Source organism: Cetorhinus maximus, chromosome 6 (genome assembly GCF_964194155.1).
Source record: "Cetorhinus maximus chromosome 6, sCetMax3.hap1.1, whole genome shotgun sequence".
NCBI lineage: Eukaryota > Metazoa > Chordata > Chondrichthyes > Lamniformes > Cetorhinidae > Cetorhinus > Cetorhinus maximus.
This window is the reverse complement of record NC_135884.1, coordinates 29,973,847-29,987,319: the sequence shown is the minus strand read 5'-3', so window position 1 is coordinate 29,987,319 and position 13,473 is coordinate 29,973,847. Positions and strand designations below refer to the sequence as shown.

General features: G+C 45.0%; 1 protein-coding gene across 1 annotated transcript in view; it reads right to left on the bottom strand.

The window, feature by feature from the left end:
* The window catches only part of cacna1db (calcium channel, voltage-dependent, L type, alpha 1D subunit, b), a 681,678-nt gene that overhangs the window by 419,682 nt on the left and 248,523 nt on the right, over positions 1 to 13,473 (bottom strand). Inside the window, exon 8 of the mRNA XM_078543507.1 lies at positions 7,898 to 8,001. Within this exon, the coding sequence (XP_078399633.1) occupies positions 7,898 to 8,001 (104 nt within the window). The remainder of the gene's footprint in view (positions 1 to 7,897; positions 8,002 to 13,473) is intronic.

Below are 13,473 nucleotides of genomic sequence, written 5' to 3'. Positions count from 1 at the left end.
TTCCCGACTCTCTTTTTCCCATTCCTCCTTCTCTTGATTTCTTTTTCCTCATATTCCAGTTCCTATTTCTGTTGCTCCAATCTTAATTTCACCACCACCAATTTATCTGTTTCAGTGTCCTCAATTTTCACCTCTAGATGTTTCGCCATCCGCTTTAAAATTTCAGTTTTTCTGGCTTTCAGACGGAACTTCACCCCGAAGTGCCTAGCTACACTTTTTAATTCTAACAAAGAAGCTCAACTCCGTGAGAGCAGGGAGGTTATACTGGAACTGTACGTCATTAGTAAGGCCTCAATTTGAGTATTGTGTGCAGTTCTGGTCACCTCATTACAAAAAGGATCTAGTTGCACTAGAGAGGATACAGAGGAGATTTACGGGGATGTTGCCAGGACTGGAAAATTGCAGCTATGAGGGAAAATTGGATAGGCTGGGGTTGTTCTCCTTGGAACAGAGGAGGCTGAGGGGAGATTTGAGATGTACAAAATTGTGAAGGGCCTGGATAGAGTGGATGGGAAGGGCCTATTTACTTTAGCAAAGAGGTCAGTGGTGAGAGGGCATAGATTTAAAGGGATTAGTAGAAGGATTAGAGGGGAAATGAAGAAATATATTTTCACGCAGAAGGTTGTAGAGGTCTGTAACTCACTGCCTGAAAGGGTAGTATAGGCAGAAACCCTCAACTCATTTAAAAGATGTCTGGGTATGCGCTTGAAGTGATGTAACCTGCAGGGCTATAGACCAAATGCTGGAAAGTGGGATTAGGCTGGTGGCTTGTTTTTTGGCTGGTGCAAACACGATGGGCCAAGTGGCCTCTTTCTGTACTGTAAATTTTCTATGACTCTCCAGGATGATTCAGTCCATTTTTGTTCTTTTCCTGCTTCCCCTTTCCCTGCCTCTGTACTTGCTTAAAATCTATTCTATTCTGATGAAAGCTTATTGACCTGAAACATTAACCCTGCTTCTCTCTCCACAGATGCTGCCTGACCTGCTGAGTGTTTTAGTAATTTTCTGTTTTTGTATCTAATTTCCAACATCCACTGTATTTTAGTTTTACATTGTGTGTAATTCGCTGTCACTTCGCTTCCAGGAACGTCTACCTTGAGAAGTGATCTTCACCACCAGAAGGACAGGCAGCAGGTGCATGGGAACACCATTGCCTCCAAGTTCCTCTCCAAGTAACACCACAATCCTGACTTGCATATAAATAGGAATTCCTTCATTGTCACTGGTCAAAATCCTGAATTGAATAACTAACAGCATGATGGTTGCACCTTCATCACATGAGATAAAGCCGTTCAAGAAGGCACATTACCAACTTCTCAAGGGATGAGCACTAAATTTCAGTCTTGCCAGTGCTGCTCACATCCAGAGAATGATTATTTTAAGAAATATTATCCAGTGAATCACTATTTCAAAGAACTCTTACATTTTGCAAATGCAACCATTTTAATAGATCCCTACTAGCATCTCTTGATTAACTAGTGCATTTCTAATTGCTCACTAATTTTATTTCAAATTATAGGTTTTCAGAGTTTACTGACAACCGATGATAGACTAAGTGGTCCATAGTTTACTATCTCTCTTAACAAAGGTGTTGTACTAGCTGTTTATGAAACCAATGTATGCCTGAAGTGAAGGTTTCAAAGTAGCTCCTTCATCAAGCATCACAAAACTGCACACAGAGAGACTCAAAGGCTCAATATCTTGGTCAGATTTTATGATTCATGCTGGCAGAGCACATCGAGGCTTGGAAAATTGGGTTTAATAAAATGGTTCATCTTCAAGGATAAAGGGTATTCTGGAAGAATTTGTGTTTTAAAAGACACTGCCCCTTAACGGATTAATGCAGGGCTCTGATTGCTATTCCTGGAAAAAGCATCCTTTTACAAGAAAGGGTAATGAAACAGTTGTAAAAAGAAAAACTGCAAACCTCTTGACCCTGGTGGACTGTGTACAGAGTGGGGTCACATGGGTTTTATGGTTCTGAAAAAAACCCTGCCTGGAACTTTGTTTTAAAAAGTGGGTTTTGGTTTTGCTTTGAAAACGAGAAGGACCAACTGCTTGAGAAGGAAGGCAGCAGCCTTTTTGCAGTCCAGAGCCAGTCCACAGCTGGGAGTGAATATATCACAGAATCACAGAATTGTTAGTGTAGAAGGAGGCCATTTGGCCCATTGTGTCTGCACCGGCTCTCTGAGCATTTTAACTTAGTACTAATTTCCTGCCTTCTCCCCGTAACCCTGCACATTGTTTCTATTTAGGTAATCATCCAATGGCCTCTTGAATGCCTCAACAGAACCTGCTTCCACCACACTTCCAGGCAGTGCATTCCAAACCCTAACTACTCGCTGCGTGAAAAAGTTTTTTCTCACCTCGCATTTGCTTCTTTTGCAAAACACTCTAAAACCGTGCCCTCTGGTTCTCGATCTATTTACGAGTGGGGACAATTTCTCCCTATCTACTCTGTCCAGGCCCCTCATTATTTTGAAAACTTCTATCGAGTCTCCTCTCAGCCTTCTCCTCTCCAAGGAAAACAGTCCCAGCTTCTCCAATCTGTCCTCAAAACTGAATATATGCTGCCCCTGAGTTGCTCTACATGCTGGAGTAGAGTACTCTCAAGTATTCCATGAGTCTGCCTGAAAAGCAGTGCCAAAGTCGTTGATTGTTGCATGGATCAGTACTGAGAGACCAACCGTATAATCCGGATGCCATTTCAAGGACTCCACCATCTATCCTTTGCCTTTGAACCATTGGCTTTGAACCTTTGACCACATAAAGCACTATTAGATCTTGCTCTTGTCTACTAAAACTGTTCACTATGCCAGGGCCAGCCTGGAATGCAAAGATAACCCTCAGCTTCTTTTCTTTACTGTAAAACAACCTCCTTATACTCCTCTCTCCTGTCTCCTTCATGCCCAACCCAAACAACAAGTGTGAGGATCTCATGGGCTTTTTTAATCACTGAGATTGAGACCATCCAATCAGTTGCCTCTGCCTGTCCAATCTGTGTCCATCGTTCTCAGAACTCAACGTCTGAATCCATCCAATAAGATTTCCACCCTTGCCACTGGACTGAAATTGTTCTTATCAAAGACATAAATCTATGTGACTGTGACAATGATAAAATATCCCTCTTTGTCCTTCTCAAACTGCCTACAGCCTTTGACAGATTTGGCCACGTCTTTATCCTCCACTTCTCCACTGTCAACCAGCTGGGTGGAACTGCACTTGTCTGGTTCCATTCCCATCTAGCTAACCATAGCCAGGTATCACTTGCAGTGGCTTTTCTTCCCATTCCCACACTGTAATATCTGGTTTCCAGAAATTTCCTCTCATTTGATATTGGAAAGACTGAACCATTATCTTTGCTCCCTGCTACTTACTCCATTCCCTAGCTACCAACTCCATTCTTCTCTCTGGCAACTGTCTGAGGCGGAGTAAAACTGTCCACAGCCTCAGTGTCATATTTGACCCTGAGATATGCTTCCAACCACTTATCCACTCTGTTACTAAGACCACCTATTTCCGCCTAGGTAACATCGCCGGACTCTGTCCCTGTCTCAGCTTGTGCTGCTGAAACCCTGATCCTTGCCTTTGCTATCTCTAAACTTAACTATTCCAACACATTCCCAACTAGCTTCAACATTCTACCCTCCCAAAACATAAGGTCACCTAAATCTCTGCTGTCGTGTTCTTACTCATGCCAAATCCCTTTCTCTCATCACTCCTGTTCTCATTGACTTACATTGGCTCACAGTCAAACAACACCTCGATTTTAAAACTTTCATCCTTGTTTTCAAATCCCTCCATTGCCTCCCTTCTCCCTATTTCTGAAATCTCTCCCATCCCCACAACCCTCCAAGATATCTGCACTCATCCAATTCTGGACTCTTGAGAGTCCCGTTTTAATACTCCACCATTAGTGGTCATGCCTTCAGCTGTCTAGGCCCTAACCTCTCACCTCTTTACCTCTCATTCTTCCTTTAAGGTGGTCCTTAAAACCTACCTCTTTGACCAAGCCATCTTTGGCCACCTGCTTTAATGTTGCCTTATGAGACTCGGTGTCAAATTTTGTTTTATAATGCTCCTGTGAGGTACCTCAAGACGTTTTATTACATTAAAGGTGCTCAATAAGTACAGGTTGCTGTTGTTGTTCTTATCTGGCTTTCACAATGTAAGAGTGAAGGAGCAATGCAGATTTTCACCCAAATATTGAGGAAAGCAATTCATTAGACTTGGTCCATGAGGGGATCAGCCTAGCCATCCCTCCTATTCATTTTTGCCAATGAAATTTTGTAAGAATATTTATTAAAATATGATGGCCTGGATCTGCAATCAGTGGCAAAGATATGGTACACACTCCAGGCCTTGAAAAAAGCTTCCCACAAAGATCTAGCAATTTCTGTGACATGAATGCTCTGTAATGCTCTGGGGTCCCGGGTTCAAATCCTACCAGGGCAGATGGTGGAATTTGAATTCAATAAATATCTGGAATTAAAAGTCTAATGATGACCAGGAAACCATTGCCGATTGTCATAAAAGCCCATCTGGTTCACTAACGTCCTTTAGGGAAGGAAATCTGCTGTCCTTATCTGGTCTGACCTACATGTGGCTCCAGGCCCACAGCAATGTGTTTGACTCTTAAAAATGCCCTCTGTACAAGGGCAACTAGGGATGGGCAATAAATGCTGACCTAGCCAGCGACGCCCACGAACGAATAATGAAAAAAAATTCACCTTTCCCAACATTATTTTAAATTTTGCACCAAGGAAAGGGGATCTCCAGGCACCCAGCAACAATTATGTCAAGGAGGGTAAGCAGCCAATCACATTGAAGCATTTTCCCATAGCCAGCAAACCAGCAAGTATAATGCCCCGATAATCATTCACTTTTTACAGATTTTACAGAAAGCAAAAAGATTGAAATATACACATGAGAATAAGGTAGAAACTAAAATATCATAAGCAACTTAACAAAACTATATTAAAAATCTCTAGATTTTTTTATATAATGTTGAAATTTGACATTCGACAAATATTTAGTTTCTCAGGGTCAGCAAAATTATTTAGCAGGAGTGATGACTTAGTTTGCCGTTAAAAAACCCAGCTTGTGTAATATTTTTGGAGGTTTTATAATGACATTACAGCACAAAAGGGAAGCTCATGTCAGTTCAAGTGATTTCTAAAGATTGCCATCTGCAGGGTCTTCAACATCACACCTTAAGGAACAGGGCATCACTGACAGCAAATTCTCGACTTTAATACCTACCTGCGCATTTGCAGAGGTTGCCATCAGTTTCACAGTTGTAATGACAGTGAACCCAACACTAAACTTCACTGTCATTACAACCTCAAAATTCAGACCGATAAAGTATCTTACTCGGTTTGTACTTCTTGCATTAATTCCTACATAATAATACTATTAAGCACGCCTTTGTATAAACCATTATCATTACATGCCAGATTGTGATGTGCAGTGTGGTAGGGAAATGGATCGAATTTGTCCATAGGTTTGGTTCTGCATAGAACAGACAGGATAATTATCATATCGCTGAAATGAGTAATATTACTTTCACTATAGCTATATTTAAAAATTTTCTGCTGTACAGAGAAATAAAAAGGATCGCTGTAAAAAATGCATGAAATTGTGTATTATTTTTGTTTTTATCTGTAATTAATATAATTTTACAACATATTCATATACATATACAATATATTAAACTCAAAACAGTGGCGCTAACAGAGATGTGCTAAATATCTTAGCCCATGATTAAAAGTATATTCATAATAGCTGCACCTAATACTGAAATTGGATAGTTAGTAGCCTGAATATATGCATAGCTTGTAATAGCTTCAGTGAACATATAGCGTGAAAGCTCTCATTTTGATCCACAGATACACCCAAATATAAATGGCTACCATAAACAGTACATTAAATATTAAGCATTCAATCAAAGGTTTACATTTTGTACAGTGCATGGACCGACTTAATACCAACGCTCTATTCTTGCTCAAAATATGCTTGCTGATAGCAAATTCAAATAGTTTGTTAAAATCCTCTTGCTTGACCTTTCTGATTGTTAACAGTTCACTACAAGGGAAGCTGGCACAGTGGCACAATATGATGGCCTTCCAGTGCCCTTCTTCACGGTGGCCAGAAATAGAGTTGGACCATAATTCTTAAATAGCTAGTTCTTGATCTCAATTGTTGCATTGTTGGGAGATGTGAAGTGGGGGACAATCTTCTTATGACCAGCTATAGAATAGCTTTGGTGAAAATCTAGGAACAGATCACCAGCTTTCTCCGAAGCCAGTAAAAACATATAGCACAGGGAGACCACAAAAGAATATATAAGGGAGAAAATTGTCCTAAAGTAACTACAAAAATATAACTTATTATCAAATTTGATTCCTTTTTATTTCAGTTATCTCTTATTTTCTGTCTCGTTTAATTAGGTACCTAAGTGCATGTCCCATATCTTAACTAAGCAGATGAGTAGCTGAGTGCATTCTAGGTGTCTATCTGTGTAACCTGTGAGGCAGGTGCTGAGGGGAGCATTAAAAACATCTTAGGATGACTTAAACTCTATTTTTTTTATCCCCTCTTTGGAAAGCACTATGTTTCTGTTTATCTCCCTCTGGTGACATGCACTTTGTGGGGAATTATAGTTATAAGGCTACACCATATTAAATATTATTTATAAACTCCCACTTTAAAATAAAGTTATACTGGTGGAAGATTTATTTTATGCACTACGTCTAGTAGAGAATAAAATGTGTCTTTTAATAAACAGACTTATGGCTGTTTTATGCAAAATGCACAAAAATTCTTTTCGTTACAATGGATAAGTCTGCCCTCATGAACTGCTTGCAATGCACTCAACTTAACTCAATACACCAACTAATAATGTGTATTCCCCTATAGCCAATATGCTATTATAATGTAGTTATTCTAGTATTAATAAAAACTTACTTTATGAACTGAAAATATCCCACAAACATATAGATTTATTATAAAAAGGCATTGAATATGAACCAAGTAGCAAACTGAGTTTAAAAAATTAATTCTTCCCAGAAGAGAGTTGAAGAACTTTTTCATATTCACTCATGTAACAGAAAAACATGGTAATTCAAGATTGTGCCCAAGAAAACTAATCACTCACACACAGCAATCTGTACATTAGAGATTCCAGGAAAGAGGAAATATTGTATTTTATTGTAAAAGATTGATGTATTAACAGTTGAAAATCACATGCAGTTAACTGTTCCAGATGCATTATTTCATAACAAGTGATAGCAACTTGTTACCTCAGAATAAATGAAGTGTCACAGTTTGCTCTCAATTCACTGTACCATGCATGCTCACCCATTAAAAACCAGCCTACAAACAATGCTGATGCACAATATCTCAATATGCATGCAAAATGCATTTGTTTAAATAACAGCACCTCTAATGGAGCAGAGGCAGGTACACATAATTCAGCAGCTTACCCACTAAGTACACCAAGAACGAGGTTAAGTACAAAAAATGAGCCTAGGATGATTAGGCTAACAAAATATATCCATGGCCATTCTAATCCAATTGCGTCATTAACCTGAAAAATGGAGAATGCCTGTTATGGTTTTATGCAACTTAATATGGCAAAGCCCTTCAGCCAGTCACTTTATTCCTTGGGTATTGGTATCAACCTAAAAAGTTAATGTAATTTTCTCATTTTTTTGGGCTGACTGCAATGTCAAATTAAAGTTAGAAAAGATTACATTTTTAATGGAAATCTGCACTAACAGATCATTCCTCCCTTGTATGCAGAAAAAGGTTGGTATTTTTTCTGTCTTTTCCCAAAGTCAAGATGGTAACTGGATTTAGGACTTTGCATTCCAAACAAAATGAAGTGGAAGCTTACCCGCTCAATACACCAAGTACAAGATTAAGAACGAAAAAAGATCCAAAGATGACGAGACTGACAAAATAGACCCAAGGTAATTCATATCCCATGGCATCATTCATCTGTAAAGATGACAGTAAGTTATGTGTCACAGCCACAAAAGTGGTTTGTTAAATTAGCTATAAAAGTTAATATTTAAAACAAAGTGGATCCTTGTTTGGATAACTGAACCATCTATTTATTACTAAAAGAAATATTGAGTCAAAATGTTCCTATTATTACTTAAAAATTGCACAAAAAAGTCAACTTGACAATGCAGAAATATTTACATACAAATTGTATTTCAAAATATAAAGCACACAGTTACATATGACTTTGGATAATTTAAAAGTTACTAAGAAGCCAGGCCAGTAAATAAGATAGTGAACCTCTGGGGCAGAATTTTATGGCTGACATGCGGGTGGCGGAGCCCGCACGACAGCGCTTAAAATGACATGCGCTGACATCATGTGAGAGTCCCGACGTCAACGCGCGGCATCGTGATATTTAGGTGGGCGGGCGCTATGAAGCGCGATGCACGCCAGCCATTAATTAAAGGCCTTGTTAAGGCCCTTAACTCAGCAATTGAATCCGATTTTGAGGAGCCCGTGCGAACTTCGCCTTGGCGCACAGGCCCAACGGGCAGGCGGGTAACTGACTTTTTAACAAACCTCATCCATGGGCGGGATATGTGGGCTCAGAGGGGTTGTTAATGTCTCTTCTGAAGTATTTAATGCAGAAAGTGTTTTAAGCTTGCCCGTGTGATTGTTAGCAGTTCAGATCGATTTCCAATAGCTTTCTCTGCATTTTGAAGCTTCAGCTCAACAGTCTGCAGACAGTAATCTTTATCGGGCCTGCAGCTTTCCAAAGGCCTCCATTTAGCCTGGGTATGGGTTCTGACATCTCCACTGGAGGCAGCTCCTCTGAGGAGGAAGGGAGGAATAGAATAAGGGGGAGGCCAGGAGTGGACAATCAGCCTCCAGGGGAGCCACCTTTGGGAGGACAGGCGCAGGCACAAGGGACGCAGGGCCAAGAGGTTGTCCAAGGTGGAAGGGGCCGCAGAAGGCGCCACTATTCTGCTGCCAGAGTACACGGGCGGCAAAACAGCTACCTCAATATGACTGAGGTGCAATGCCAAAGGAGGCTCCGACTATCAAGGGGGGCAGTCAACTATATCTGTCAGATGATTGGCCCTGAGATCTCCCCTAACTGTGTGGGCAGATACCCCATGCCAGTGGCTCTGAAGGTCACAGTTGCCCTCCACTTCTATGCATCTGGCTCCTTCCAGGGCTCGGTGGGTGATCTTTGCGGTGTCTCCCAATCAGCTGTCCACACTTGTATCAAGCAGGTTATAGATGCTCTGTTCAGATGGGCATTGACCTTCATCCACTTCCGCTGCGACCAGGCAAGTCAGACACAGTGAACCAGAGGCTTCGCGGCCATTGCTGGCTTCCCCCGCGTCCACTGTGCAATAGACTGCACACATGTGGGCATCCAGACGCCAGCAGGTGAGCCCATTGCCTTCATCAACAGGAAGGGCTTCCACTCCATGAACGTGCAGATAGTGTGTGATCACAGGATGCAGATTCTGCAAGTTTGTGCAAGGTACCCAGGCAGCTCCCACGACACCTACATCCGCGGATACTCTCAGGTGCCGGCGCTCTTCAGTGCTCCAGCTCGGCTGGATGGTTGGCTGGTGGGTGATAAGGGCTATCCCCTCAGAAGGTGGCTCATGACGCCTCTCTGCCATCCAAGAACAGAAGCTGAGGAGCGCTACATTAGGAGCCATGGCACCACAAGGGCTGTGGTGGAGAGAGCCATCGGTCTTCTCAAGATGCGCTTCTGTTGCCTGGCCCGCTCAGGGGGTGCACTCCAGTACCCCCCAGATCACGTATCTGTGATAGTGGTAGCATGCTGCGCTCTGCACAATCTTGCACTGGAAAGGGGGGATGCAGTTGACGATGAAGACCTTGACGCAGTGGATGAGGCTGCACATGATGAATCCAGCAGTGGCTCAGAGGATGAGGAAGCACAGGGCAATGATGAAGGGCAGCACGCTGACTCGCTACTACACTAAGGAGGCAGGGACATCCGGGACACTTTAATCCAATGAACCTTCAGCTAGCTCCACACACATGGATCAGCAGGACCAGCATTGCCTGGCGCTTCCACACGTGGCACTTAGGTGCTACATCTTCCACCTCATCAGCTGTAACTAAGAGCTTAGTACAGAAACATCAATGTCCACTCAAACACTCATGATATGTCTGTGAAACATACAAATGCAGCACAAAGGAAACACCCTCAGCCATGGTCAGAAAAGTGGACTTTATTCCCACCAAAATAAAGCACAAACATCGCTCTGACGTACATAATGATTTTTCCCTAATCTAGGGCCAACACAAAAGCACCAGTGACAAACCCGTGGAGTGCCTAATGTGCCTTATGCTTACGTTAGCGGGTGCTACGTCTCAGTGCCGCCCCATTGTTTGGAGTGGCTTGTGAGACAGCCGACTGACTCTGATGTCCTGTTGGCCTCGATGACCTTGGCGGCCATCCTCTGGTCCGTGGAGCCTGTGCTGGCCCCACCTGGGAGGGAGTGGCCAGTTCCAGAACTGGCACCTCCCCAGTTGTCGCAGCTGCAACGGTCACTGGCAGAGGGGCGGAGGAGCTGCTGCCCTCATCCGGAGTGCTCTGAGAGGAGCTCGCAGCGACGACAGGCAGCTGCTGCGCCGACGTGAGGTCACATTGGACCTCCCTGCTTGCCGCAGATGCATGGGCACCGAGCGGCAACTCGTGGTGCCCAGAATATATCCCACATTGCAAATGACCACCTGTGGCCATTAGCGTTGTGAGGGCTTGCAGGTCAGAGCGTAACCCAATCAGAAGATTCTCAATCCGCTGGAAGCTCCTCTCCATGAGAGTTGCCAATCTCTCAATGGAGGAAGCCTGAAGCTCTGCCTGGATTCCTCCACCACAGAGACCAAGTGAAGCACACCCTCATGCAACCCTGCCAGATGCTCCTGCGCACCCTGCCACTTGTCCTGCAGCTGCTGCATGGCTGACATCTCCAGAGGCACATCACCACTGCCGGACTCAGCATGTGCCTGGTCCCCTGCAGTCCTCTGGCTGCCGGTGCCATTGGCACTCTCTGTCCATGCCATCTCCTCCAGTGATTGTGAAGTGCCCTCTCCACTGTGCCCCGAGACACTAGCCAATGTCATAATCCCCACCGAAGTGTTTGTCGCTGCGCTGGTGCCTGGCTCGCTGAAAGGATGTGACGCAAGTTGCAAGTGTTGGCCCTCAGGTGTGGAGGGGGGGCTCTGGACTTGTTGGTGGCGGCCATGCGGTGGTGATGCTGAAATTAACAACAAGGACAGTGCATCAGTTAGCGTTCGGTCAGTAACACCTTTCATCCCTTTCCCCCCCAGCCTCATAAGTCGCTCACCCTTCAAGAACCTAAGGAGACAAACATTGGTGGGGTGGTAAATAGTCAAGAGGAGGCCCAAACATTACACGTGCATACAGACAGGCTGGTCAGATGGCCTAAAGAATGCCACATGGAATGTTATGTGGATAGGTGTTCGGTTAAGCACTTGGGCAAGACAAGCAAGGTACGGGAATACATGACTAATGGTGGGACCGTGGGAAGTCACGACGATTACAGGGACCTTGCTGGGCAGACCCGTTAAGGTAGCAGAACAGGAACATAAGGCGTTTAACAAGGTCGCAGCCAGACTTGAACGCTAACTGATGATTTATTAGCCGAGGAATAGAATGTAGGAAAAGGGAGGTCATGTTGCAAGTGCAGAAAACACTGTCAATGCCACATCTACACTTCTGCGTTCAGTTGTGACCTGCACTTCATGGGGGGATGGCATCGGAGTGGGGAGAGTGCAGAGGTTCCTGGCCTGGATGCATGCTGGCCTGGAGAGTTGGAGTTATGAGGAAACATTGCATACACTTGCGACATTTGCCGTGGAGCACAGGAGATTGACAGGTCACATTATTGACCTTCATACCGTTATGAGGGGCATAGAACACGTGGACAGAAGGCAACATTTCCCCTTGGCGTAGGGGTGACTAACGTGGTGGCATTTATTTAAGTTGAGTGCCATGAGGTTGACAGGTGAGGTGCTGAGGACCTTTTGGACAGAGTAATGTGGGACACACTGGCTGAAAGGGTGGTGGAGGTGCAAACCCTCCTAAGATGCAATAAGTCTTTGAATGTGTAGCAGCGATGCCATGGCAGGTTAAGCCATGGGGATAGTGGTCACAAATGGGATAAGGCGACTTTGGAAGGTGATAGAGATGCGCATCCTGAAGGGGCTGAGGAACCTTTGTGTATGACCCACATGTCTGACTGTATCAGTCTGTGAATGAGCAGTGTTGCTGCATTAATGATTGCAGCAATCATCAGTGCTTTGGATGGTGGGGAGACAGAGTGGATGGGACTGTGGCCCTCAAATACCTGGCCGCTGCACCCCAGCCTCGCCGACACCTGCTGACCTGGCCACCTGCCTCCTCCCCAGCTCCATGGCCTGCTCCTCATACGTGGTGAGGTGCTGCAACGCGGTGTGCCCACCACCAGTCCGCTGACACTCCCGGATATTGCTCTCAGTTTTTGCCTGCAGAACAGAGAAGAGCATTTATTGGGGCTGATCGTTCATGTACTCTGCTCGCGCACGCCGCACCCCAACCACAGTAGCCCATCTGAGGCCTCCAGCGGCTCCTATCCACACCACTGGTGATCAGTCCCCAGAAGATAGTACGGCTGGTCCCAACCCCCTCCCCCAACGGCCACCTTGGACACATTCAGCGTCCATCACTTTGAATAACACACGGGTCTTAGCGCCCATGGCAAGGAGGCGCAACTAGGTGTGGCGCCGAGGCCAGCAGATGGCTCTTGGCCACGACACCTTGAGGCTCCCCTTCCACCATCTCATCACCATCAATAAGATATGTGTTGGAGTTCTGAGCAAGTGTCTAGCTGCCTCCCGTGCAGATTGCCCCCAGACTACTCAAATGCGACAAACACCAACATATGCTGCGGGGAGAACCCATCTTCTCCTCAACCACTAAGGCTGATGTAAGCATGGTCACTATCTGTTTGTCCACCCAGCATGCACCAAATGCCCGATGCAGTAACGACACTAAGACGGGGGAGAGGGGCCTCAAAGGCTAAGGCTACCTGTTGGGTCAAATGTCCAAGGCTGACATGGTACTCACCCTTCCAGAGCGCAGCAAATCATTGAAGCGCTTGCGGCACTATGTTCCGGTGCACCGCACAGCATCTTGAGAGCTAACAGCCTCCGCCACCTCCTGCCATGCCTGCCTGGTCACGTGGGGGGTCCTCCTCCTCCCATCCTCTGGAAACAAGACCTCCCGATGGTTGGACACCTCTTCCAGGAGGACAGCAAGGCAGGCATCGGAGAACCGAGGGGCACTGTGGCTGCCCGCTGGCCTACCCTGCAGCCTGCCCCCCTCCTCCTCCTCTGCCCTCACCTCTTGTGGTGCCCGGTCGCTGGCCATGGTCAGCAGCCTAAAGGAGGCTG